General features: G+C 41.6%; 1 protein-coding gene across 9 annotated transcripts in view; it reads right to left on the bottom strand.

Annotated features, from left to right (window-relative positions):
- SLC35F1 (solute carrier family 35 member F1) overlaps positions 1-25608 on the bottom strand; it is a 487869-nt gene that overhangs the window by 34702 nt on the left and 427559 nt on the right. For all 9 annotated transcript variants that reach the window (XM_084777332.1, XM_084777331.1, XM_084777329.1 and 6 more), the window contains 3 exons: positions 9900-10059; positions 3398-3554; positions 1216-1268 (listed from right to left, as the gene is read on the bottom strand). In XM_084777332.1, coding sequence (XP_084633458.1) covers positions 1216-1268; positions 3398-3554; positions 9900-10059 — 370 coding nt within the window. The remainder of the gene's footprint in view (positions 1-1215; positions 1269-3397; positions 3555-9899; positions 10060-25608) is intronic.

The following is a 25608-nucleotide window of genomic DNA, read 5'->3' as shown; positions in this document are numbered from 1 at the left end:
GAGTTTCATCTCATTCTAGCACTCCTTAGCCATCCTTGAGAAACAAATGGAGGAATCTGGAGCAAACAAAAGGGGGTAGAGAGCCCTGGTTTGAAGCCACTGAGATGGCCCATCCGGCACACAAACGTCGGTCACTCATTCAGCCACCAGAGGGCATGATACTGGGAGTTGAAACAGTTCTGAACGCATCCGGCCTGGGCTTAGATGCTGTGGTGTCAGGGATCGCTTTCTCAGTGGAAAAGAGAATACACCGAGGCTGTCACTTATCCCAAAGCTACCTGTATCAGAAGTGGCGGGGGCAGCACCTAGCCCCCTCCCCATCCCCCGCCCCCTGCAACCCTGATATGCATTCATTTTGCACATAATTTTCAAGCACTGCCCCCACTTGAACTAACTCAAGCTGGGCTAGACGCTGGGCTCCTTCGCCTTAAGATAGACTTAATGAGTAATTAAGAGGCTCTTCCTCCTAGGTCTTGAAGAATGATCAGTCACAAGAGTGTCACCAAAGGAGCTGAAATCCATACCCTAAAAAGTTTTTTTTTTTTTTTAGAAGAGAATGACTTTAGAAACAGGAGAAATCTAAGATGCCCTAGATGTCCGCCGAGTAGTGGAAGGCCCGCCCTAGTATTTCCAAGGCCAGTTAGAGAACAGTTAATGGTTTCTTAAGCCTAAGTGCTCCCTTCTGAGAAGGTCCCGAGGAGCCCAGAATGCCCATTCTGTTCTTTCTTTTCGTGCCTTTTGTTAAGCTCGCTTTCCTCCTTTACCGAAGTGCTACTTTTTTTTAATGATCACATCAATTCTGTATTTCTTGGCTGCAGCAAATTGCTCTCATTTCGGCACCACAACTGCCTTGAGCCTTTCCTTCCTGGTTGGTCTTTAACCTAATAACACACTTCTGTGTCTCCCATAAAACACCTTTGACAGTGCCAACTGGCAGAAACTCAAGCAGGAAATGAGATGATTCAAGAAATCCAGTCTTATTGTGTCAAGGGCTTCCTAACATGACAAGGTAACTTCATCTTTTTTTGTTTTTTGTTTTTGTTTTTTTGGTTTTTTTGTTTTTTATTTTTGTCCCCTGATGTTCTAAATCCCTTCCTTGTCTTCCCCATCCATCCCTATGCACACAACTTTCCAAACACGTTTCTCAGATTTACAAAACAAAACAAAACAAAACAAAACAACAACAACCCAAATCTCAAAAGAGCAGCTTTTTACCGATTTGCCAATCCCAGGGCACCTTTAACAGCTCCTTGTGTTCCATGATGGCTCTGTAGGGTCAAAGGAAATGAGCAAGATGATCACATACATTGGCTTCATTTTCTGTTGTTTACCATAATTACACAACTAACAAAGCAACCAATTGAACTTCAAAAATAAATTGGTGGCTGCAGGAGCAGCCTGTGGCCATTCCTCAAAAGGTCTTGCTAGGTGTGGCCAGCAGCCATGAGGGTCTGGCAGAATTTAAACCTCACTGTCATCAGCCAAACAGGCTTCTAGGGTGTAGTTTCTTTTTATTCATGTGCTTTTGGGGAAGCAAATGGCCAGGTTTAGAAAACTCCATGCTTATAGGTTTAACCAATTTACTCACTGAACAACTATAGAGTCGCATGTGTCTCATAGGCATTTGGAGAGTGGTAAACCACTGTCCTTGGACATCCTCCCTACATCTTCAGATTCAGCAAAGCTTGAGGGGCCCCAGAAGGCACACTGCTGATGAGCAGTTCTAGGGTGATGGCAGCGTTGTTGGTCTAAGGTCTGAACTCTGAGATCCCTCTGTGGAGGTTCAGCGGGAGATGAGTTGGCACCATTTTAACCATTCTGCTAGCAAGGGTTTGGGTTCAAAGGACCCTCAACATAGCTCATTCACCACACAAAGCTCTTATTTTGGCAGCAATGCATCCTACAGAGCTCCATTAGTAATGACAGCATGTGACCAAGCAAAAGCACTGTGGGTCTCTGGCTATACATTGGGACTCTGTAATAATAATAATAATAATAATAATAATAATAATAATAATAATAATGCATAAAATGAACCACCCATTTATAAAATGTCAGCCACATATAGTTGATCTAAATAATCATTTTTCCTCTCACAAAGATGAATCATCAAACTCTTTACAATGTCATCATATTTTCATAATGAACCCCCCCAAAAAAGCCCCATTTCTATGTCTTGCCTTTCCCATTTCTATGTCTTGACTGCTGGAAAGTTTACATCAGTATTTCAGGACCCTTAGGTTTTGAGGAATGTGCTGGAAATGTTCCACATACAAAATGCTTCAGGTGATACAAAAATATTTCCCTCAAGTAATTTCTGATAACAAACCTATACATGCAATTGCAAAGAGTATATTTTGTGGAAAGAAATTTCATGGATTACCAATCGGTTATTTGGTGAAAGTAGACTTCATTTCTCATATGAATTAAATGTGATCTTCACTGGTAGAAATTATGCTTCACCTACAGCAAATTCTGAGGGCCTAGATAATGTATTAAGGAATGACTTTTGCTCCAATTTTGGAAATGTTGAAAGTGTGGTTGTATTTTACTTTTTGACACTTACTGAATCTCAGTGTTATGTCCCTGCCTTCTTAAAGAAAAGAGAAAGCTAAGTTCTGATAGTTGAGTTTGAAATATGCTTCATTCTGGAAAAGTCATAGGCAATAAAGAACATCCATAACAGGGCCATTTTGTTCTTAAAACTGGTTTCATTTTATCTTATGTATATGGGTGTTTTTGCCTGCATGTATGTCTCTGCACCACATGTATGCCTGGTAGCCAAGGAGACCAGAAGAGGGCCTCAGATCCCCTGAGATTGGGGTTGTGAATGGTCATAAGCCTCTATATGGGTGATGAGTGCCAAACTCTGGTCCTCCGGAAGAGCAAACGAGTGTTCTTAATTGTTGAGCCATCTCTCTAGTAAAAGTCCAATTGGAGGGAGGGAGGATACAAGGGATGGGATAACAATTGAGATGTAATATGAATAAATTAATAAAATATATTAAAAAAATAAATAAAGTAGAAATTTCTTAATAGCTGTCACTAGTAAACAAAACATACCCTGTTTGAAATGCATGAAGTCATGGCATTTGTGCTCTGCTTGTACCTTCTTTATAAATTACAGCCCACTCACGGGGAGAACGGGTACGCTTCTAATTATCTCTTTAAAAAATCATCTCCAAGAATATATTAAATGTTTTACAATAATTTACAATACACTTATTTAGTTTGGGTTTAATTTACTAATAAGGATATAGTTTGTAGATTGAATAAGATCTTTGTGCAGGAGTTTGGTGATTGCTTTTCTGCTTTGGTTTTCTCACTCCAAGGGCAAAAACTGTGAAATGAAAACCCACTTCTCATAGCTTTTATGTTCCTTGTTATTTTTACTCACAATTGAATTCCACTGAAAAATGCACCAAAGAGACCAATCATTCCCAGGAACTCCACTCGGCTCAGAGTTCGGATGATGGATTCTTCCCAGACGTTAGAGATCCCGTACAGCGTGGCTCCTCCTAGGACCAGGAGGTCCCCTACCAGCTTATTTTCCCCTAGGAAACAGAGAAAGCAGATGCAGCCTCAGGGACATTTTCTTGATAAGAATCCTGTACCAGAAAACTGAGCTTCTTTTTTCTATTTTTCTTCTGACACTTCTGTAAGAAGCCCAGCAATTTCCAACTGAAGTCACATAAAGTCTTTTAAAGTTATGCTTTCTAGACATGCTGGAATATGAAAAGCTGCCTTTCTTTCTGGATCTGGAAGTTTTTTTCCCCCTAAGAATGAAGTTTTCTTCAGCTTAATTCACTCCAAAGCCCATTTCTCTGTCTAGGAATGTGTCTGCAAATATATGCTAATATGTGCATATATTGTTGTTGTTGTTGTTGTTTGAGGGCATTTCCAACTGTTTGGTGAATCTGTTATAAGCCAGACAGATTTGATTTCCGCCCTTTTCTATACGGAGAGAGAAGGTACTTTTTTTTTTTTTTACCATAGGCAAGATGCACACAAGGGCACTGAAAGGATTTGTAAGATGTCAACTTCCCCAACAACTTAAGATCGAAAAAAAAAAACATAATTCATGAGAATACTAATAATTTCTCTTTTTCAAATTAAAAACACATTTTTTTTCCAAACTCAGTTTGAATTAGTTCTGGTTTCTGTCCAGTTTTTCAATAAACACTTTATCCTATAATTAGGCAAACTGTTCCCACTTGAGGCAGTGTGGGTAGAAGAGAGAACGAAAATTAGCAGTGGGAACAGCCTTACTGAGTGGACTCACTATTCTAGAGGCTTCTGGCTCTGTGCATGTGATGCCAGACAGCTATGAGCTTGGCAGTCACACAGCTTTGGGAGAGACGTGAAGGATGGGAAAGGTGTTCACTGGCCACAGCACTCTTAAAGAACAGACGCACCTACAAAATCTCTGAATCCTGAGATTATCTGAATAAGCCAAAAACTGTAGAAGCAGGGAGTCACTACTCTTTGGCGTGCATGGAATTTCCTTCATGTGAATCAAAGAAGGGCCGGATGGCCTTCTGTATTTGGTCCCCTCAGACAATATCTCTATGCTGTATGGCACCACCCTTTTTCAGGCAACTTCTCCCTGGTCAGAACTAGAGGGAGAGCGAGGAAGAGCCTCTGAAAGACAGCAGCTTTTTGGAGTTACTCTCAGGGGAATGAAATCGAGGACGTGATTTGGGGAGGGCTGCGAGACTTCCTGGCGTCCATGGGGAGATGCCCATCACTATTCATCAGATGAGCAGAAACTTAATGAGAAAGCAGACCTGGGGGAGATCCCTGGGTACCACTGTCAGGGATAAGGAGGTTGCTGTGATCGAGAAATCTTCAGCAAACCGATTAGTCTTTATGTGTTAGCTACAGGAGCATGAAAATCTTTGAATTTGACGTGGTCTGTACCCCAAATTCTAAAGCACATCTTTTAAGTCTTTTCATTCACAAAACATTTAAGAATATTGTAATGGCATGAAGTCATTGTTATGAATATCAATTGTTGTATTAGTGAAACAAGGAAGGGCTTCTTAGCTAATAAAATCAATCTTATGTGAATGGATTCAGGAAAATGAAGTCATAATGAAATATTTCAATAGGGATGAAAGGAGCATCAGTCTATCTTTTAAAAATCCTAAAAAGTTGACCGTGCTTTTGGTGAATAGCCTTGTGCAGTTGTTTATCTTTTAAATTTTATTCTTATCCATGTGCACGCATGGATGTCACATCCCCAGCAGCTGGAGTTACAGGCAATTGTAAGATGCCAGATGTGGGCACCAGGAATCAAACTCAGGTCCTCTGGAAGGGCAATGTGTGCTCAGCAGAGCCCTCCCCCATTTTTGGAGTGATGGCGAGTCTTCAGACTGGCCTACTAAAGGAAATGCAGTTAGCAGTACTTCAAACCTTCATTCGCTCAGTGTCAATTTTTGATAATAGTATAACTGTATACAATTTCGGATTCAGAAATATTTTCAAAGTTATCATTGACAAAATGTTGGATATTAGTAATTCTATTCATCAGCTTTTAAGTTACTTTTGAACATGGGCTACAGTTTGGAGACAGAGCCTAGATCAGACAGAAGTTGAGTCTTCTGGAGCGTAGCCTTTAAGGAGATACTGATGCCTAGTCCCTCCCTCTTATCTTCCATGATGGGAAGAGTTTTCACCATGATGTCCTGTGCCACACCATTCTAATTCCCACAGACTGTCTAAATGAACTACCTGGCTGAAAACATCTTGACCCATCATATGACAATGTTTTGAAAGGTGATAGCTTCCAATTCAGGGAGAGTTGGGTAAGTCACACCTGTCACGAACTATAGGGTCTTCTTTATTTTTTTTTAATCTTATAAGGTTATTATTGTAAGAATAAAATAGTTCATAGAAAATGTTTAGTATAATATGCCACATTACTGTCCACAAATGATGTTTTTAAAGGGGTAATCGTTCTGTTTGAATAACTATCTGTCTCCATGGGTTGGGCCTTTCTCATTTTGAGTCCCTCCTGGTTTGTAACCCCTTTCATAACTGTTTCTAAAGAATTAGTTCTGCCCCCCCCCAAAAAAATTAGTTTCCCATGTTAGATTTTTGTTTAATCACAAGAAACATCTTATTTAGATAAACATTTGTTATACCTGGTACTAACAGAACACTGAAGGCTATTTAAAAATCACGAGTTGCCACTAGTTCAACATGGGTTGTATTATTTGGGAGTATTAGGAGACTGCTAGCTCCCCTGATGAAAATGTACCCATTCCTTCAAGTGCATTGGTGCTTTAAATAGTGGGCCAACTATCTCGTTGTCATGGGACTCAGTTTTAACTATAAAAACCTCACATCTGCTCAGTCTTCCACCCTGGGCAATCCAGGACAGTCATTTACTCCAATTAACTGTTGTAAAAATACCTACATATATCCCAGGCAAGATGCAATTATAGAAAAATAAGAATTGAGTCAGGGAGGAAAAAACTGTGAAGATTTTTACATCTGGGCAGCACAATTTACCTTGATTTTTGAGGATAAAACATGGGATTTTATTTTTCAGAGGTATTAGGGTAAATAAGATGATATATCAGAAAGTGCCTGGTAGCATGGAGTTAAAAAAATGTCACTCTTATTTGATTGTGTTGAGTTGTCTGACTCTTTAAAAAGTATTTTCTTTTCCATGAAATAAATAATGTTATATCTAATAATAAGCTGTTAGCATCATCACAAATGAACTAAAGATGCGATAAACACAATAGAAAAGGGCTACTTAGGAGGGGCAATACATTTTATAATATAATGCATTTTATAATAATAATAATATATAATGCAATATTTTGTCAATGATATCTTTGAAAATATTTATACATTTATAATTAAATAATAAATCTTAATTCTTGTCTTCATCTTATCACTTTCATCCTCTCTCTTTATACACTCGAGTTAGAATGGTAGAGGTTATAGTGGAGTATCTCTGAGGTTCTACTGAACCATGTTTACACACTCCAGCATTTCTAATATCCCCATGGTCTACCAGATATCTTCTACCGCTCGCATCAGAAAGAGCACAGATGGTTTTCCAGAGATCCCTGTGAGGCAGACAGGAGCTAAGTGGCAAAAAGAGAGTATTAGGTTCACTGTGTTTATTAGCCAACTTGACAAAGGAGTCTACATTTGAAGAGGTTAATGGTGCAGAAAGTTCTTATGGTGGGTGATCAGCTGTACCTATGATAGGCACTTTGTGGGTGTCAACGTGAGGTCTCCAATGTCAGGAGCTTGGGTACCATCCCTGTCTGCAGTAGGCAGACATGATGGGCATATTTCACTGGCAACATTCATTTTGATATTTCATTCTGGGCCTAGACCTATTTTTAATCCTAGAAGGTTCCTTTACCCAGGCTTAAATCAAGGAGGAATTCCTGCTGAGCCAAGGAAGAAACGTGACAACAAAGAAAATTAGAGCAACTAACTATAATGAGGCCAAACTCATTGGGAGTGAGCTAAAATCAATGTGTCTGTGGGCAGAATTGTCAAAAATCACGCTAAGAGGAAACAGGATTTAAGCAATACAATAAAAAATAAATTCAGATGTTCTCTTTTCCATTGGAAAGCTCTTGGTATGATTGTAAGGATTTAATCTGAGTCACATGATTCATTTAAGTTCATGTGAATATCCAAAGTACTTCAGAAAAGTCTGGTGATAGTGGCTGATTAATACAATTGAGCCCCACTATACTGCAAAGGCAGAAACGAGTAGAACAATTTTAGGAATAATGCATACAAATTCTAAAATTATATTGACTTCAAAGCCAGTGTGTTTTTAAAAAAATCTTATATGATACTTGAGATTTCTGGCCAATTTAATATTTTTATAGAGATAAAGTATGTATAGTCAGTGAGCTTTTGAATTTTATATTTGGGCTGGCCTTGAGGCATGGATCCACACACTTGAGCGCCACTTTAGTAGCACCGACTGAGCTCTACAGTGATAAGATACAACTCTGTTACTCTGGTGCTTTGCATGTCACAAAAGGCAACACTGTGAGCCTCACGCAGGTCTGTGGGGACAGCGCTGAGCCACTTCAGTGTGGTTTAGCCATGTCTTCATTTCAATTACAACGACAAGTGGCCACTTAAGAAAAGGCTCTCGAATGGATTTGTTGACTTTTTCTTTCCTTCTTAAAAAAATTATATTACATGAGCTTTAAATGAGCATGGGGAGAGAAGGAAAGTGGGAAGGGGTACCCGAGAGAGAGAGAGAGAGAGAGAGAAGAGAGAGAGAGAGAGAGAGAGAGAGAGAGAGAGAGAGAGAGAGAGAGAGAGAAAGGGGGTGAGAGCATCTTTTTCTTAACTAGTACTGTTTTCCTAACTCTTTAGAGACAAAAGACATTTTTATAGGATTAACGTAAATAATCTAATAAATCAGTCCATAGTTAACTTATTATTCGGGGCCAAAACACTCTGGCTTATCGGAATGACGACTGTTTTGATTGACTATGGAATACGATGATAACTAGGATGAACAATATTTTGAACTAAGGATATGTATACAAAATTCTGTTTTGTCTGTGTTTATATGGTTTTCAGAAAACATAGCCATCGTATCAGACAGAACGCTATCCATGAGTCCTGAAGAGACTATAAAGAACACTGCCTACGTGTATGAAGCACACAGTCAGATCTTTGATATACTATCTATTAATAGTATATCACATAAAACAAGTGTCTCTCAAAGGGGAGTTGGGGAGATGGTGGGTGTGTATTTACAAGCCGTCTGCTGAGGTAGGGATTCACAATGTCCTGGCTGCACGTCCAGGAGACTGAGGATGGCTCCCTTTTATTCTGTGCTGTATCTTTTCCTGTTAGCAATGTGGAAGGAAGGAAGTCTGCTCAGCAGGTCAGGAGCCCAGGGGTCTAGGCCCTCTGGTCTCATCTCTGTGACCCTAGATAGCTCACTTGGCTTTCCCAGAACTTGGTGTGTTCTCTCATGTCAATTATATAAAAGAGGCTGAAGAAGGCTTTTTTTTTTCTATAAACTTCTATGATGTAATGTAAGCGACACCAGCCTTGTCTCATAAAGCAAAATGTCCCAATTCTGACTCTTCACTATCTAATATTTTAGGAAAAAAAGGGCAATCCCACGACCTTTAGAAAGTGACGACTTTCTACTCCACCGCTGATGTGTGCGCATGCCATTTTTTCTCTTCTAAAACTCTTTCTGTAGCACAAGAATGGAAACCCATTAAGCAGGTTCTTCCAGAGGTCACCGGGGTTAGGGTTCCTCAGAGAAGAGTGCAGGGAATTTGCTGACCTCATTACAGAGCTCAGCCTGTCTCCAAGCTATGAACAATGGAACAACTTCTCCCATTAAAACAAACAAATAATCAAAGAGCAAGCATGAGATGTCACCTAGCCTCTGGAACATAGCACATCCTACTCTGGTCCTCAAAAGTACCCATTCTCCGGCCTGTAAACCAACCTTCACCCAGTAGTCGTGAACCTTGGTCTTTCACTGACTTGGGTTGGGTGAGGGTGAGTGGTGAAGGCTTTGTGGTTGAGTTGCTGATTGGCTTGTTCACACTGCCTTTAACTAGCTGTTTGTTCCAGGCCAGCTGCTGTGACCTTCAAAGTTTTCCCTCCTCATAGATGGTGGCCTCAGTTTTAAAAGTTATGTGAATGTCTTTGAATTTGGCATCTTATATTCACCCAGGACATATATATCAAGGACCATCTATGTGCTGCTATTTTGGGCCAAGGGGGGGGGTAGGCAACATGTACAGGGCTCTGCTAAAGGAAAGACCAGATTCCGAGCAGTCCTGTTTCTACCCAACCACAGATATTCCAGGTCTCCCTTTGGTACCACTCATAGTGGTGAGTGAGATGGTGGCTGCCTCAAGACTCACCTGCTCCCTGATGCCTTCCCACGAGCACATCAGCTCCCACCATGCAGCCCATCCCCAGGATGCAGACCACGATGCCGATAAAATGCACAGCTTTGTACCGGATCAGCAGGAAGAACCAAGACAGCAAAATCACCACCGGGATCACAAAACAGTCCAGGAGCTGTTGGGAACATCAAGAACAACACTGAGAGGTTCAGGGATGCAGGACACAGAAAAAAAAAAAAAATGCTGCGCTCTGTCAGAAAGACCTTCCCTGGACAGGGAGGGCCTTCATGCAGAGCACGAGGTGAGGCAGCTAAAGCTCCTGCAGACATAGATGCGAGACAGCTTTGTTTCTTATTTAATCACTAACATCCCCTGAGACTTGAAAGAAGGGGCAATGACAAATGGATAAGACTGGATGGGGGTGAAGATTTCCCCACCCTCTTCTGTGTCCAGCCAGCTCCACTGCTCATCTTCGTCAGTGCCCTGACAATGCTCCTGGGAACATCTGGGCCATGGGAAAACACCTTGAGCCATTTTACACAGTTCCCCCATATCAGGAGCAGATATGGGAATGAAAGGTGGTGACAGATATTTTGTAAATGAATAGAACTTAGAAAATGTGTACTTTCCCTCAGGCAATTATATCCCTTCTACTACTGAAAATTATTTAATCTAATAATTGTTGTTTCACTTTTCATATGCCTATACATGTTAGTTTTTAAAAAAAAATAGTGTGATTTGGCTTGGCATGAATCCCTGAGAGCTGGTGCAACTGCCCTTGGTGAGGCAGAGAGAAAACATGGTGATATGAGAGACTCCTGTGCCCGAGAACTGGAGCCCTTGCTCTGCGGCATTGGCCAATTGCATACTGGGAGGCCTCTGTGTCCTGCTTAGAAAGACAACAGCCCCATCAGTCTTTCCTGGTGATCAGTGCAAAGCTCAGAGTTAATGCATAGGTAAGTAGTTGGATGCAGTGGGCGACGCGTGTAGCCAAGCACAGGGAAAGCTGAGGCAGGCAGATCATGTGTCTGAAGGAGGGCCAACCTAAGCTGCATAAGGAGACCATGTCTGAAAAGCAGAAGAAAGGGTTGAAGATGTAGGTCAGCTGGCATATTGCTTTCCTACGACGCACAAAGTCCCAAAGCCACATAAAATAGGTCTTGGTCATGTGTATTTATGAGCCCAGAGGAAGTCCAAGGTTATGCTTAGATACACACTGAGTTGGAGGCCAGCCCGAGCTATATGAGTTTCTGCCTCAACAACAACAACAACAACAACAACAACAACAACAACAACAACAACAACAAATCAATTTAATAAAAGGACATACAAAAACAGAAGAAAAAAGCAAGGCATTTTAAAATATGAGGTCCCTGAAGACTGTCTAAAAGCCCCCCCCCCAAATGCTTTAGCTTCCTCAGCTCCCTGGACCTGAATTTGTCCTTGTCACTTTGATAAATCTGAAAGTCACTGTCCAATACTGGGTCTCTCCGCTAGGCAAACCCCTGTCTCATGGGACTTCAACCTCCACGTTCCAAATGAAATGCTTGTGGTTTGCCGTATTGCTTGTAGAAATCCTCGCTAGGATCCTAAGCGCTTGACTCCTCCTGCAGCAGCCAGCACAGGGCAGGGCTCTCTAATCTGTTCCACTCCCGCTGCCTACGTCCTATTGATCAGCGCAATCTGTCACTTCCATCTTGTAAATGTCTAGCATCCATATTCATTCAACCCTTTCCCACTTGGGCCATCAAAATTGATCTAGCATCCCACAACTGGGAACAGGTCCTTTCTAGCCCCTGAGTCTTCAGTCCTGGAGCCCCCATCTTCACTCTAGTTCTTGAATTTCTTGCCCCCTTCCCTTTAGGCACACTTTTATATGTTACCTCCTCGAGAAAAGCCCTTGGACCTGAGGATGAAGCTAGGTCCCATTTGACAGTTTCCTTGCACATTTTTTTTTGTCCTTCACAATGGCAATTGCGAGCCTACTTAATTAATACAGAATTTTGGCACAATGTCAGACTTATCCACTTGCCTGTTCCCAGGATGCAGAATGCTGCTGGGCTCATGAGAAGTACCCAATCATAGTTACTGAGCGAGGACACACGGATTTCTAATGATCTGAAGCATCAACATCCAGCCTCCGAGATCAGTAAAGTCTCGGAAGGGTTTGGGTAGTCACATGGTGTCTCTGCATGGCAGACTAGCCAACTGGCAGCATAAACAGTACTCAGAATCCCTGCTCTCCCCAAAGGTGCTTGTGATGTGTGAACAGACGCACGTGCACCTCTGTGTACTAGACTTCTCTCCTGCCAAACAACAAAGTCACTTGGATTACTCAGTCATCTCCAGGGTTGTTGCAGAGTTACAGTGAGGAAGTATCATATGACTGTCATGCCAAGTCATGTGAGGACTCGGGGGCTGGCCTCAGGGGACACAGCACCCCAGAAGGGGGTTCTATACAAGTGGGAGGATGGCACTGAGCAGCTCACAGTTGCTCCCTGCCTGGTTAAATTAACAATGTAAGTTAATGACCTATCTGCTGTGGTTATGTGCGCTATGTTGGGTTTTACAACTGGCCGCAGATGCCGTGTAATGGCATTTCAGTTTGCCAGTGAGAATCGTCCACTACACACAATAAATACAATCCCGGTCTCATTTTGCAAATTAAAACTTATTGGGTGACGTTGAAGCATTCCACTGTTTGCCATACAGTTGGGATTGCATCTAGCTGGGAGGAATCTTTGCATGAAGCTTAAGGCTTCCATTCCTGGATTGCTGAGGGCACACCAGCACATCCTCTAGGTTTTGCGAAGGGCTGAAGTGAGCCTTTTTGTCTCACATCAGCACTGGAGACACTAGAGCACTTGATGAGCCCTGTCGCCTCTTGGTTTGTCTATGAAAACCCTTGTTCACGCAGAATTCTGTCTGTGGTAGAAATGAGGACATTTTGTCCAGTGGCTTGTTTGCCACATTTGAAGCCATCTCCATAAGGAGGTTCTTTGATGCTCATCATCCTCTTTGAGGTAGGCTGCCAGGAGTTAACCTGGCTCATGTCAGTGAATCTTTACAATAATAAAAACATTTTTAAATGTCATATTCTGCATGTCTCTGAGGTTTTTGAAGACCTCATCTAACTATCCTACCTTATCTTTCTAATAGTAGGCCAGCAATTGACATGACCGTGATCTGATCAGCTAATAATCAACTTGTATAACTTATTTATCCTAAACAGCCTGCAATATAATTGAGTTATATGGGTACAATACCTCATATTAGAATAGAAATATATAATATGTGTGAAGAATAAACTTACATTTGAATTCTATACCACTGTATCTAGAATTAAACTTATTTTGCAGCTATACACAAAATTCTATACCAGTGAATTAAAAATAACCTTGTGAGTGACAATTGAGGCATTAAGTTGAGGAGTAGATTCACCAATCTACTTTTTGTTCTATTTTCCCTATATATTTCTATATTTCCCCCTCCATTCTTTTTAATCCCTATCTCCAAATATAAGAATTTAAGATAAGGGAAAAGAGACATTACTTAGTCTAACTTAGTTTTCTTAAGGGTAAGCTTGAATTCAGGCAGAGTCCATAACCAAACTCTGCCAAGACAAGGTAAGCAAGTCCTCAATAGTTCCTGCCTCACAAATATGTCTGTCAGATATATTGGGTCAGAAGGCTGAAGAAGATGCTCCAACATAATAGAGAGTTTTGGGTGACTATTCAGGTAGCAAACTGTCTCTGTCATCTTCTCATTTGGGAAGCTACCAATCTACACTCCCAACATTCTCAGGTAATCAAGTTTATTCCTTCTCAAGTCTCTGATGAAGTTGAAGACCAGGTAGCTTAGTTTTACAATGAAGCTTAGTTGTTTAGGGGTTAAGATGTTTTTAGGTCTAGATAGATGTTCTAAGTTGATAATGACAAGATGTGATGGAGATTGATTTACATTCAGAATTCTAGATGCACCAAGATAGGAAAGATATTTTCTTCAACGTTGTCAAATTCAAATAGCCAAACCACTAAGAATGTAACATTTATATAATTCCTGACTGTGTCATGGTTCTTCTTGCTATAGGTAGTTTATTGTATATATGTGTAATAATATAAATGTACACGTAAAAATTTAAAAAATGTTAAAAAAAAAAAGAAAACCCTTGTTCATAAGTATCAAATGGTTCCAAGAAAGGAAAGGATTTAGAAAGAAGGGAGATAAGACTGTCACCATGCCAGAGCTCATATGATGCTTGTTCAAGAGAAGTTTGGTGGTCAGGGTGGAGCAGGGCTAAGTATATGGCGCTTGAATGATAGACATATCCGGGACATTTCAGGCAATGCAGGTCAGCAGTGCCATTTGGAGTTTGGCTTCAGTTCCTCCTCTTGCATGACTCTGAAGGAAGTTAGCACCCCTGCCTTGCCCTGCACACTTACCAATGCCCTTCTGGGGTAGCGTCACCCCAGTGCCGAGGCACCAAGGTCCAGTTAGAAAGTTCAGCACTTGCCAGTTCTGGAAGTTGTAAATAGTGATCCCTTTGAACAGTATTTCAGTGGTAATCAATGACAAGTAAATTGAGCTGCTACAGCTGAGGCCTCGTCATGGTGTCTATCACCACAGATGAGAAGCTGTTTGGCAGCCACTAATCGGTTATTAGTTTTTAGTGACTTTTTCTTATTGCCTCCAGCATAACTTCTTAGCAAAGACTTTGCTCAGATCATCAAACCAGAGAGACATTATCATGGCTGCCATGGCTGAGACTGTTAAACAAAACTATATGAACAAGCTCACCTCTACTTCTGTCACTAAATGGCTTGTACGAATTAGCTTTCAAAGGAATGCTTTTAATATTCCTTTCATATTTTGGAGGGATTTGACTTCATTGTAGTCATTACTCACCCTGAGATCTTGGAGAAGCACAGGTAACAAGATCAAACTTGTTTTAGCTTAAACTGAGCAGATTTAATCCAGAGTCCTCGAAGATGAAAGACTCATGTTTATTCCCTTGGTTTCAAAGACCAATAAATACTTCATCATTTTAAAATGTGAAAACAAGGTCTAAGGGAAAATAATTTTAAATTGTTATCAGCATGAATAAACACAAAGGGAGATGGGTTCTCTAACCAAAACAATTGTTTCAATAAGAAATGGAAAACTAAGAGTCCAGTAGGAAAATAGATTTCCCCATGGGAATTTTAACATGATGGTTTTCTCTTTGTGGAGACCTGGTTCTCATGTCCTCCCCAGTAATAACTACCAACCAACAAAGGGCTTTTTAGAGACACCAAATATTAGTCCCTCGCAGGGAGAAGGATTTAGCTTTCTCTAAGCCTAGTTCTCTACTCAAGAAGAAATTATACAAATCCAACACCAAAAGACAATAACCTTTTTTTTTTATGACCACGTTACACTCTGAAAAAAAATCTCAACGAATACAAAAAGCACTATGGAGCTGGACGTGATGGTAAAAGCCTATATCAGGGCACTCAGGAGATAGAAGCAGGGCCATCATGAGCTACAGGCTAGCCTTGGCACACAGGAAGTTTTGTGTCAAAAAAAAAAAAAAACACCAAAAAACCCAGACAAAGAAAAACAAAACCTAAAATACTCCAAAAATTGTTCCTTCCTTGTTCTTGGATTCCCAGAGCAGCTCTCTCCCTTATGGATTTAAACTAATTTACTCTCCTTGAACCATAAGGTCTCATTCCTGATGGACTGGGGGCCTCTTATCTGACTCTGTTGATTGACAGTAATGTGGACAGAGTCTTCAAAGCCATGGCAACCGCACTGAGGTGGTTGTTTGCACCTTGCAGTTTTCAACATTTACTCAGGGTTTCTTTGTTTTCACTGACAGTTTGTAAAGAACTCATTAAAGGAGCAATGGATGATCTCAATTTATTAAGTAAGAAAGCTGGAGTTCCAGGACTAGAGCCAATTAGTGTTAGAACTGGGCATAAAATACCAGTTTCTAGACCCTGAGGTCAGGATTCAAGTACAACTTACAGAACTTAGAGGTTTGTGTTGACATTGCTTTTGGGAAAACAAAATCTGTGTGTCTGTCTGTGTGTGTGTGTTTGTACATGTGCATGTATGTGTACATGTGTGCATGTATGTGTTGCAGCAGCATTTAATTTTTCTTTCTCTATTTTCTTTCTAGTTTCTACCAATTTCTGACTATCTTTCCATTGTGTCTTTTCCCACACTCTTTAATCATGCTTGGTAATATGTTCAGCACACACACACACACACACACACACACACACACACACACACACATATACACACACACACACACATACACACACACACACACACACAATCAATCTCTTCTTTTTGGTATCTATCCAAGTTTCTCTCTTCTTTTCTGTTATCTCCATTTGCCTGTGTTCCGTCGACCACCTTGTAATCCACTTCAGATACCCACACTTCTGAAAGGAGCATTTGAGAGAGGAGGACTGACTTCTCTTACAATCAGTCACACCAGACATTTAGGGCCTTTCAAAGTAAATGGTGTGGGTAGAGTTTGCAGAAGCAGGGAGAGCAAGTATGCTGGCCAATTAGTGCCTTGGCCTTATTCCTGTGGGAGCAGAGTATCAGCTGCTCCTTCAGCTTGAGAAGTGCCAAGAGGAAGGTCTACCTGCCCAAGAGAACTTCATCCCTTCCTGTGTTCCCAGGTTATTTCCTGATGAGCATCCTCCAGCTCACCATAACTCCATAGCATTCCTCCTCAACTCCAATCCACAGTCATAGTTAGAATGACCATGTACCCATGAGCGCGCAGACCCTGAATCTTCACTGAAGTCCACTGCTCTGACACTGTGTACATTTTCACTTAATTCTTCTTACTAAGAAATTATCTTAAAAATCTCTATTATTTGTCTCATATATGTTAAGATCTGTTTTAAGACCCTCTGGGAAGACAGAAGTCATGCCATCCATGGAAGCAGGTAGGCTAACTGTAGGTTTTCATCTCTCTCTCTCCTCTCCTCTAAACCCAACTCCGCAGTCTCACCCCCATCTTTGTAGCAGACCACCTGCTGTGGCCTCTCCTAACTCTCTGTCCCATTTCCAGGACACTAGGCAGATCCTAGTATAGAATACCTCACTTCCCATGCTCCTGTGGGCCCTCTCAGCCCCGACTCCTAGCCCATCTCCATTCCTCAGTGTCAGCTCCCAATACCTAGAAACACATTTTACCCAGTGGCCACACTCATCAGAATCCCAGAAGAACTCCCTTTCAGGCAATGCATAGCCACCACACTCTCCTAAGAGCCAGCGAGGGCAACAGAAACCAAGAAACAAAACACCCACCCAACAAAGACAAGACCAGATATCGGCACCTAGAAGTACAGTCTTCCCAACCCCAGGTACCTAGACACCAACATAAAAACACCATCAACAGCAGCCAAAATACTGTGTGCTACCAAAAGAGAAGTGTTAAACACCAACCTGGCCACAAAACCTTTTCTTCACACTGGTGTCTTGCCTGCAAGATAGGACGTGTCATGATAGCACAAAGTTTGTGGGAGTAACCCCTCCTGTATCTGATTCAACTTAGTGCCCACTTCACGAGATGGAACCCATACTCAGCACTGCTGGGGTGACCAAGCACCTGAGACTAGACAGCCCAGCCACTTAGAGTAAAACTAAATACGACTGTTCTAAAACACAGAAAGAAAGAAAGAAAGAAAGAAAGAAAGAAAGAAAGAAAGAAAGAAACACCCCATATCAATACAATGACTCCTAATGACATTTGGAGACACTTATCAGTGCCTTGCTCAGCCTTCTTCAGAGAAGCTTCCTCCTGCAGGCAGATGGGAACAAATGCAGAGACCCACAGCCAGACATCATGCAGATCGTGAGAGACCTTGGAACACTCAGTCGTAAGTGGGATATCTCCATCAGATCCTTCCCTCAGGGCTCAGAAACCCCTCAAGGAAGAAGAGGCAGAAAAAGTATAAGAATCAGAGTGGATGGAGAACCCCAAGAAAACAAGACCCTTTAAATTAACATGATCAAAGCTTGTATGAACTCACAGAGACTGAGGCAGCACGCACAGGGCCTGCACGAGGCTGCAGTACATGGGGTCCTAGAGCTAATAGGGGTGTTACACATGCCCCCCCATCCTTAACCCCAACTGTCTCCAATGGATAACCATTTGCAAATGAAAAATTACTTTTCTCCAGGGAAATCTCACTGGAGAAACAAACTACTCTTTTTTTTTTTATTTCTTTTTTTTCTCCTTTATTAATTTATTCTTGTTACATCTCAATGGTTATCCCATCCCTTGTATCCTTCCATTCTTCCCTCCCTCCCATTTTCCCCTTATTCCCCTCCCCTATGACTGTTCCTGAGGGGGATTACCTCCCCCTGTATATGTTCATAGGGTATCAAGTCTCTTCTTGGTAACCTGCTGTCCTTTCTCTGAGTGCCACCAGGTCTCCCCCTCCAGGGGACATGATTTCTTTGCCATCGATCACTTTCTTCCTGTTGTATGCCCATCTCTTGCTGTTTTTTCCTGCAGTCCCCATGGACTTGTGCAACTCCTTAAATGCTCACGTTGTTTTATTACAAGTCTATTCCCTTATCCAATGAGATTGAACATAGTGAGGCGGGTAGGGCCATAGACCCATTCTTTTTTCAATGCATTCCTTAGTGATTTTATTTACTTTCAAGTCAACAATCAACAATCATGTATTTCTTTTTTTTTTAATACATTTTTATTAATTTATACATATTACATCTCAGTTGTTAGCCCATCCCATGTATCCTCCCATCCCTCCCTTCCTCCCACTTCCCCCCCCTACTCCCCTCCCCTATGTCTGTGTCTGAGGGGGATCTCCTCCCCCTGAATATGCTCATACGGTATCAAGTCTCTCCTTGGTGACCTATTATCTTTCCTCTGAGTGCCACCAGGCATCTCCATCCAAGGGACATGATCAAATATGGGGCACCAGAGTTTGTGTGAGAGTTAGATCTTCTTCTCCACTCAACAGTGGAGAATGTCCATCGGCTAGTCCGGGTAGGGGTTCAAGGTTTTTACTGCCTATTTTTTCCTTGGCTGTTGCCACAGTTTGCGGAGGACCCCAGGGCCCAGACTCGCCTGTAGTTTTCCAGGACCCACTGGATCCTTCCATTTCCTCTTTCTCCCAGGCTTCTCACACCTAAAGTTTCAATAGGATGTCCTCCCCTCTTGCCCATTATTCTGGTAGGTACAGTTTTTCATGGGGACGTACACCTTGGGCTAGTGTCTCGATATAAGTGAGTATATACCATTTAGCTCTTTTTGCTTCTGTGTGAACTCACTCATTATGACAATTTCTAGTTCAATCCATTTGTCCACAAATTTTGGAAATTCCTTGTTTTTAATAGCTGAGTAGTATTCCATAGTGTAAATGTACCACAGTTTCTTTATCCATTCTTCTGTTGAGGGACACGTAGGTTGTTTCCAAACAAACTACTCTTAAGGGTAAGTTATGTGTTAAGCAGTAGGTGACCAACAGAAAATCAGTTCAATGGGATCCTTGGAGGTTTTTCATACTATAATATTTTGGCTTCATTCCTTTTCAAAAATTCTATCTTATGTTTTATTTTTTTAATCTTTATTTTTATATCACTTTGCTTATACATTTTTATTCTATTTTTATCCTGTATGCTCTGTGTGTGTGTGTGTGTGTGTGTGTGTGTGTGTGTGTGTGTGTGTGTGTTATGGCTTTCTGTTTAGTGTTTTTATGGGTATTTCGTATGTGCAAACGAGTGGGTCTCTGTGGATGTTTCTTGTGCCTTTTCCTTTGGATCTTTCCCTTCTGCTTGTTTGTTTTCACCTGTTCCAATGTGGTTTTGTTTTATTGTATTATATCACATTGAATCTTATCTTATTATTCCTTAGAATCCTGTTTTTTGTTTGTTTGTTTGTTTGTTTTGTGTTGTCTTATGAGAGACAGAAAGTGGGTCTGGGGAAGAGGGAAAGAACTGAGAGGAGCAGAGGGAAAGGAAGCTGTAATCAGGATATATTGAAAGAAAAAAATCTGTATTTACTAAAAGGAAATTTGCATGACACACACACACACACACACACACACACACACACACACACACACACATCCCACATGATCTGTTTTGCAGACTAGGGTATACTCCCCGGTGGAACATTTGCTTACTGTATGTAGTCCCTAGTTTGATAACAGAAGCAGGGGAAAAAGTAGCTACTTTAGAGGCACACAATGCCTAGATGTTCACAGCATTATGTTGCCTTCAAGCTGATGACTTATGTCTCCTAAGGCAAACTGAGTCTCTTTATTCACTGTTTTCAAAATCATCCATTCTCATCTTTTAGGGTTTTTTTTTTAGATAAAATTACCATCCTAATTTCAAATCTTTACTTCCCTAACTTAAATCACTGGGGACTTCAAAAAGCTCTGGCAACATTCACTATCTCATTATTAAATGTAAAATGAAGTATTTGAGGCAAATCAATACTTTTCTCCAAAACTGTTATATAATTTCAAATGAAATTTTTATTTTGGATATTTTTGTTAACCATAGTTGTTTGAAACTATCAATTGGCTGTAAATTATGCTTTTAAAGAGGATCCCAGTGACATTATTGTTAGATAAACACCAAAGAGGGTTTATTGTTGCATGAAATAAACAAGAAAATATATTTATAGCAATTAAGTTAAATGTTATATTTTAGCCTAATGTTAATTTTTGATTATGCAACTTCTTGTCAAAGACTCCAGATTACAAATCTACATTTTATTTAGTTATTGTTTCTTTTACCTTTAGAGATTACTATATAATTTTCATTTTTTTCTTCCCTTTCCATCCTCCAAGCCTTCACACATACCGTTCTTGGTCTTTTTTTTTTCCCCTCAAATTCCTGGCTTCTTTTTAATTAACTGTTATTACATGCACATGCATATATACTCCTAAATACAGCCTGCTCAGTCTGCATAATTTTACTTGTATGTATGTTCTCATGCCTGACCATTTGGTATTGGATAATCAATGTATATGCTCTTTCCTGAAGAAGACTGTTTCTCCAGCCTCAGCACTCCTTAGTTGCTTGTAGTTCTTTGCATAGGGCTGAGGTCTCCTGGACTCGTCTGTGCCTGTCCGTGTTAGCACGTCTATTTTTGTCTTTGTTCCTCTCATGGTTAGGCAGCCATGTTGGTAAGATGGTTTATGGGTGTGGCTTTGAACACTCCTAGGAGACAGAATCTCACAGCAAACTCCCTGATCCTCTGGCTTTTTACAGTCTTTGAGGGCCCTCTTGCACAGTGTTTCTTTTTAAGGCAGCAGAATCCTCAAAGGTGGTAAACTTCTCTCTTAGATGTTGATGCAGGCTTGGGGAGTTGGGTGGGGTGGGGCAAGTCTGGAATGGAGAGAGACAGTCCTGACAGCTTTTAGGAGGGGTTGGAATCCCTCTTCCTGGTGGCAACACAGTGAGAACAGCAACATCTGCACATCCATTCTACACAATGCCTGCTTCAGAGGGCATACATGTTTGTGGAATAGTCAGTCTCTTTATTCAAAGGCCATATTCTATAACATTAGGCATAAAGGTCTTCAGAAGAAGAAAACCAGAGTCTGTTAGAATAGAACGTTAACAACGGTAATCACTAAGTGTGATGATCGAATCTCTGTGGTCCCGTGGCTCAGATCCTCTGTGGCTTCCACATTTCCCCTGAGCATACGCCACTTTCAAAATATATAGAGCACCGTGTTATGAGAGTGTATGCATCTATCAGTCAGGTAAGCCTTTCTCAGGGGGAGTGGATTTTATATATATATACAAACAAACAAGACCCCCCAACAAAGCCTAAGTGCTCTCATTTCAGCAAAGTGTAATGAGGTGGCCTCATCCCTCAGCCAATCCTCTTCCGGCTCCAAAGGCTCCAAAGAGACTTCCCCAGCAGCCTCCGTCTCCTCATTAGTGCTCCCCTCCAGCTATTCACAGGGCAGGAGCCCCATCCCCTCACCTGCCCAGCTGTAAGAAGCTCAACCTGAGGCAACTGTAGGTGATTCTAGGAAAAACAGCGATTCCGGATGCTTCCCTCCGTGCTTCTAATTGGGCATTCTCTGTGGCTTCTAAAAGTGACATGTATTATAAATTCACCTCTAGTGGATACAACAGGAGCATCAGCAGGGGAAGAGCTTTAAACAGGCAGATTTCTTCGGGAACACAGAGTTGGGGAAGGTCCCGTTTGGCCTGCCTGCGATTTGGAAAAAGAGTATCACATGCTATCAATAATCAGTTACATTCTGTGGCCTGAATAGGTATCCCTATTGTGTGCATTTGAAAATTGAGCCAGGAGTCTACCATGATGCAGCAGGACCTCTCATCTGGAAAAGCCTTTTATGGTACAAAACTGCTGACCAGACTTTTTTCTTACCAGGCTATTATATTCAGACCATTCTCTCCCAAAAACCATACCTTAGGCCTTAATGTTTATATTTTATTCTCTTTAAAGATGCACAGTGCTGCGGCAGCTGTGTCCCTACTGTAGTGCTAACAAGTGATACGAATTACTAAGAGGTCCTTGCCACAGACAGCAGCTTTCCAGGAAATGTCCCTTCAATGACACAGAAAGGCGGCTCACCACAGTACTTGCCCTTTTGGTATCAACAGGACGTGTGAATTTTATGTCACCCAAGGCCTGTCATCAAAGCTTCCTAGTTGCTTGGGCACTTTCACTTTCCTTTTTGGGTTTCTACTGGAGAGGGAGATGGATGGCACACTGCTGTGTGCAGAAAATCTGGGATAATTGTCTCAGAATCTAGATGACCAGAAGAGAAAGATAATTAAACAGAAACCTTCTAGTGCCCATGCAGGAAATTCACTTGTGGCAGTAAAGAGCCTTCCTGGAGGATGCATCTCTCCGTCCCTTCTGGGTGCGCACCTCAGGAGCTCTAGTCACGGCAAGAAGCTCTGATTACCAGCAAATGGATTTCAAAGGGGAAAAATCCCAGAACTCCCATTTCGCGGGTCCTCCCTGCCTAGTCCTGGTCCTCACAGCTCTAAAGATAACATCCCTCTTGAAGTCACTGTTAGATTGCAGATGCTCTACTTGCTTCTTGTACTAGCTCTCTTTTCTCAACAAGCAGTCCATGCTTCTCCATAGAGTCTCTGTCTCTGTGTCTGTCTGTCTGTCTGTCTCTCTGTCTGTCTGTCTGTCTCTCTGTCTCTGTCTCTCTCTGTCTCTGTCTCTGTCTCTCTGTCTGTCTGTCTGTCTATGTGTCTCTCTCTCCTCCTCCTCCTCTTCCTCTGTTTCCCCCCACCCCCGCCCTCCATCCCTCCAGTGGTAAAGAACAGTCAAATGGATAGAGTGACCAGCTATGGTTCCCAACTGCCATTTCCTTGCACAAATGGGAGGATTTGTTTGTTGTTTTAAAATCAACATCCAGAAAGAGGAGGAGGAGGAGGAGGAGGAGGAGGAGGAGGAGGAGGAGGAGGAGGAACTGTATGAATTCTGTGCCAACAGGAGTCGTTGCACTAAACTGAGCAGCAGCCTGGTGAGCATCCTCTCCCACGGAAAGCAGGCGACACCAACATACTTGAAAATCATCACCGTTTGAGAGTTTTGTTTTGCATTTTTATATCTCAAGCCTCATTAATGCCTATGAGAAGCAGAAGGGTTTCAGCGGCTGTCTCTGCCTGGGGTTTTGCTGAGGAAGCCTTGCCTTAAGTAAGCTGGGCCCTAACTTGTATTTTTTTATTTATAGAATTCAGGAACATAAGAACATTAACGATAACATTAAAGCAAGTACACATTTCAAAGCACATATTGAAGGAAATGAAAGTTTTCTGATAAAATATTAACTCTGCATTAATTTTGCATCACTTTTGATGCCTTCCAGCATTAAAACTGCACAGCGGGGAGGAACACTTTCAAACACTACAGGAAAACATCTTGTACTTTGGGGTTTTCTATTTCTGGCATACTTATTCCGAGTTTTCGGGTTTTTTCCCCAAAAGACAAAATCAGATTTTCCCGTCTTATACACACATTTGTTCATTCAGCAGATATTTATGGAAGGCCTACTATGCACACACATACTTGTTTTCTTTCGCTATGGACTTACCAGGTACTGAAGGTCATCCTGTCATATTTTAGCACTCTCCCTCCCTCCTGGCCCAGAAGCCTTACTCCAGATTATTCCATGTCTCCTCCGCCTTCATCTCTTTCCACTGGGAAGCTTTCTTCAATATCTTGGTTCCCTTCCTTCTTCTTTCCTTCCTTCCTCTCTACTCCTTTCCTTTTCTTCTTTTCTCCTTATATAGCAATAGGGAAAAGCCAAGCACGTCGAACTGCTGATGCTCCTGCCTCTACATCCTAGTGCTAAGATTCCAGGTGTACCCAGTCTTACACTATGTTGAGGACCAAACCCAGGGCTTACTGTATGCTAGGCTGGCACTCTACTAGCTGAATTACTATATTTTCTGGTGTATAAGACAACTCCCAACATGAACTTTAACTTTTCCAGTTAAAATATGTCGTTTTCAGCCCAAGTCTGCTGCACAGGGTGTGCGCTGGAAGAGGGATAGTCTTATACAGCGAGTATATCCCCAAATGCTGTTGTTGGTATGTCTTCAGCCCTCAGAGTTAATCCTTTTTATTCATTCTAATTTTCAATAATTTGACAGTCCTATGCAGTTGTATGGTGAATTTCTGTCATTTCTGGACCTCATCCTCTCCCCGACCCATCATCCTTTGTCTTCCACTGGCACCCTCCTCCTCAATGAGTCCCCATCTTACTTTCATGTCTTCTTTTTTTGTGTGTGTGGCCCACTGAGATTAATCAAATTTACTTGTTCAAGCCTGGGTGAGAAGTCACTTAACGGAACATAGATAACCTATGGCCATACCATTGAAGAAGATGGCACCCCATCCCTAAAGAAGTGTCAGTGAAAATAGTTCCTCTGGAAGTGATGAGGGCCTCACAAGCCCCTTCCTTATCCATGATGACAGACTGATGGCCGCCATCTTGTCTTGTGTAGGCAAACACTACGGTAATGAGTTCATAGTACAATGGCAGCATCATGGCCAGGAAACATCTTTTCCTAGGATGTCTCCCTTCCTCTGCTCCTATGTTCTTTTCAACTTCTCTTCCATGATGTACTCTGAACCTTTGAGGGGTTGCTATAGTTGTCCCAACTGGGGACAAGCATGCCACCATCACTTAATTCTTCGCACTTTGGCCAGTTATTCATCAACCACTGCCAGTTTCAGTAAGTGGCTTCTCTGATGAAGTCTAAATGTGAGTATTTAGAAGGCAGTTTGGCAACAGTTTAGCCAAACAATAATGATCTGTTTCTTTTAGAGCCTTCGACTGCTCTGTCCCAAGGGCAGTTGGCCCCAGTCTTATAATTAATGGTAGATTACTGTTTGTTATTTATCTTTCCCTCTCCACAGTCAGACTGTGAATGTCAGTCTTCAGTCACAGTTTCCGATTTTCTGGTCTCATCTATTCTTCTTGCTGTCCCCCAGTGACACTTCTGTTTATAATGGTCACCAAAATGGAATCGCATGGCTGCCCTGGATTTTACTTTAATCCCAGCAGTGGGTTCCATTGCGAAGTACTTTCTGCTTGAATTCTCTCTTCTTGTGCTTTGGTTTTTCCATAGCTACCTCTCCAATCAGCTGGTGCTTTCTTCTGCCTTTTGTGGACACATCTTGTATTTTTCTTTCTTCAATTTGGTGTCTTTGTAGACT

Source organism: Acomys minous (assembly GCF_964271855.1).
Source record: "Acomys minous genome assembly, chromosome: 3".
In the NCBI taxonomy this organism is placed as follows: domain Eukaryota; kingdom Metazoa; phylum Chordata; class Mammalia; order Rodentia; family Muridae; genus Acomys; species Acomys minous.
This window is presented reverse-complemented; position numbering and strand designations above follow the sequence as displayed.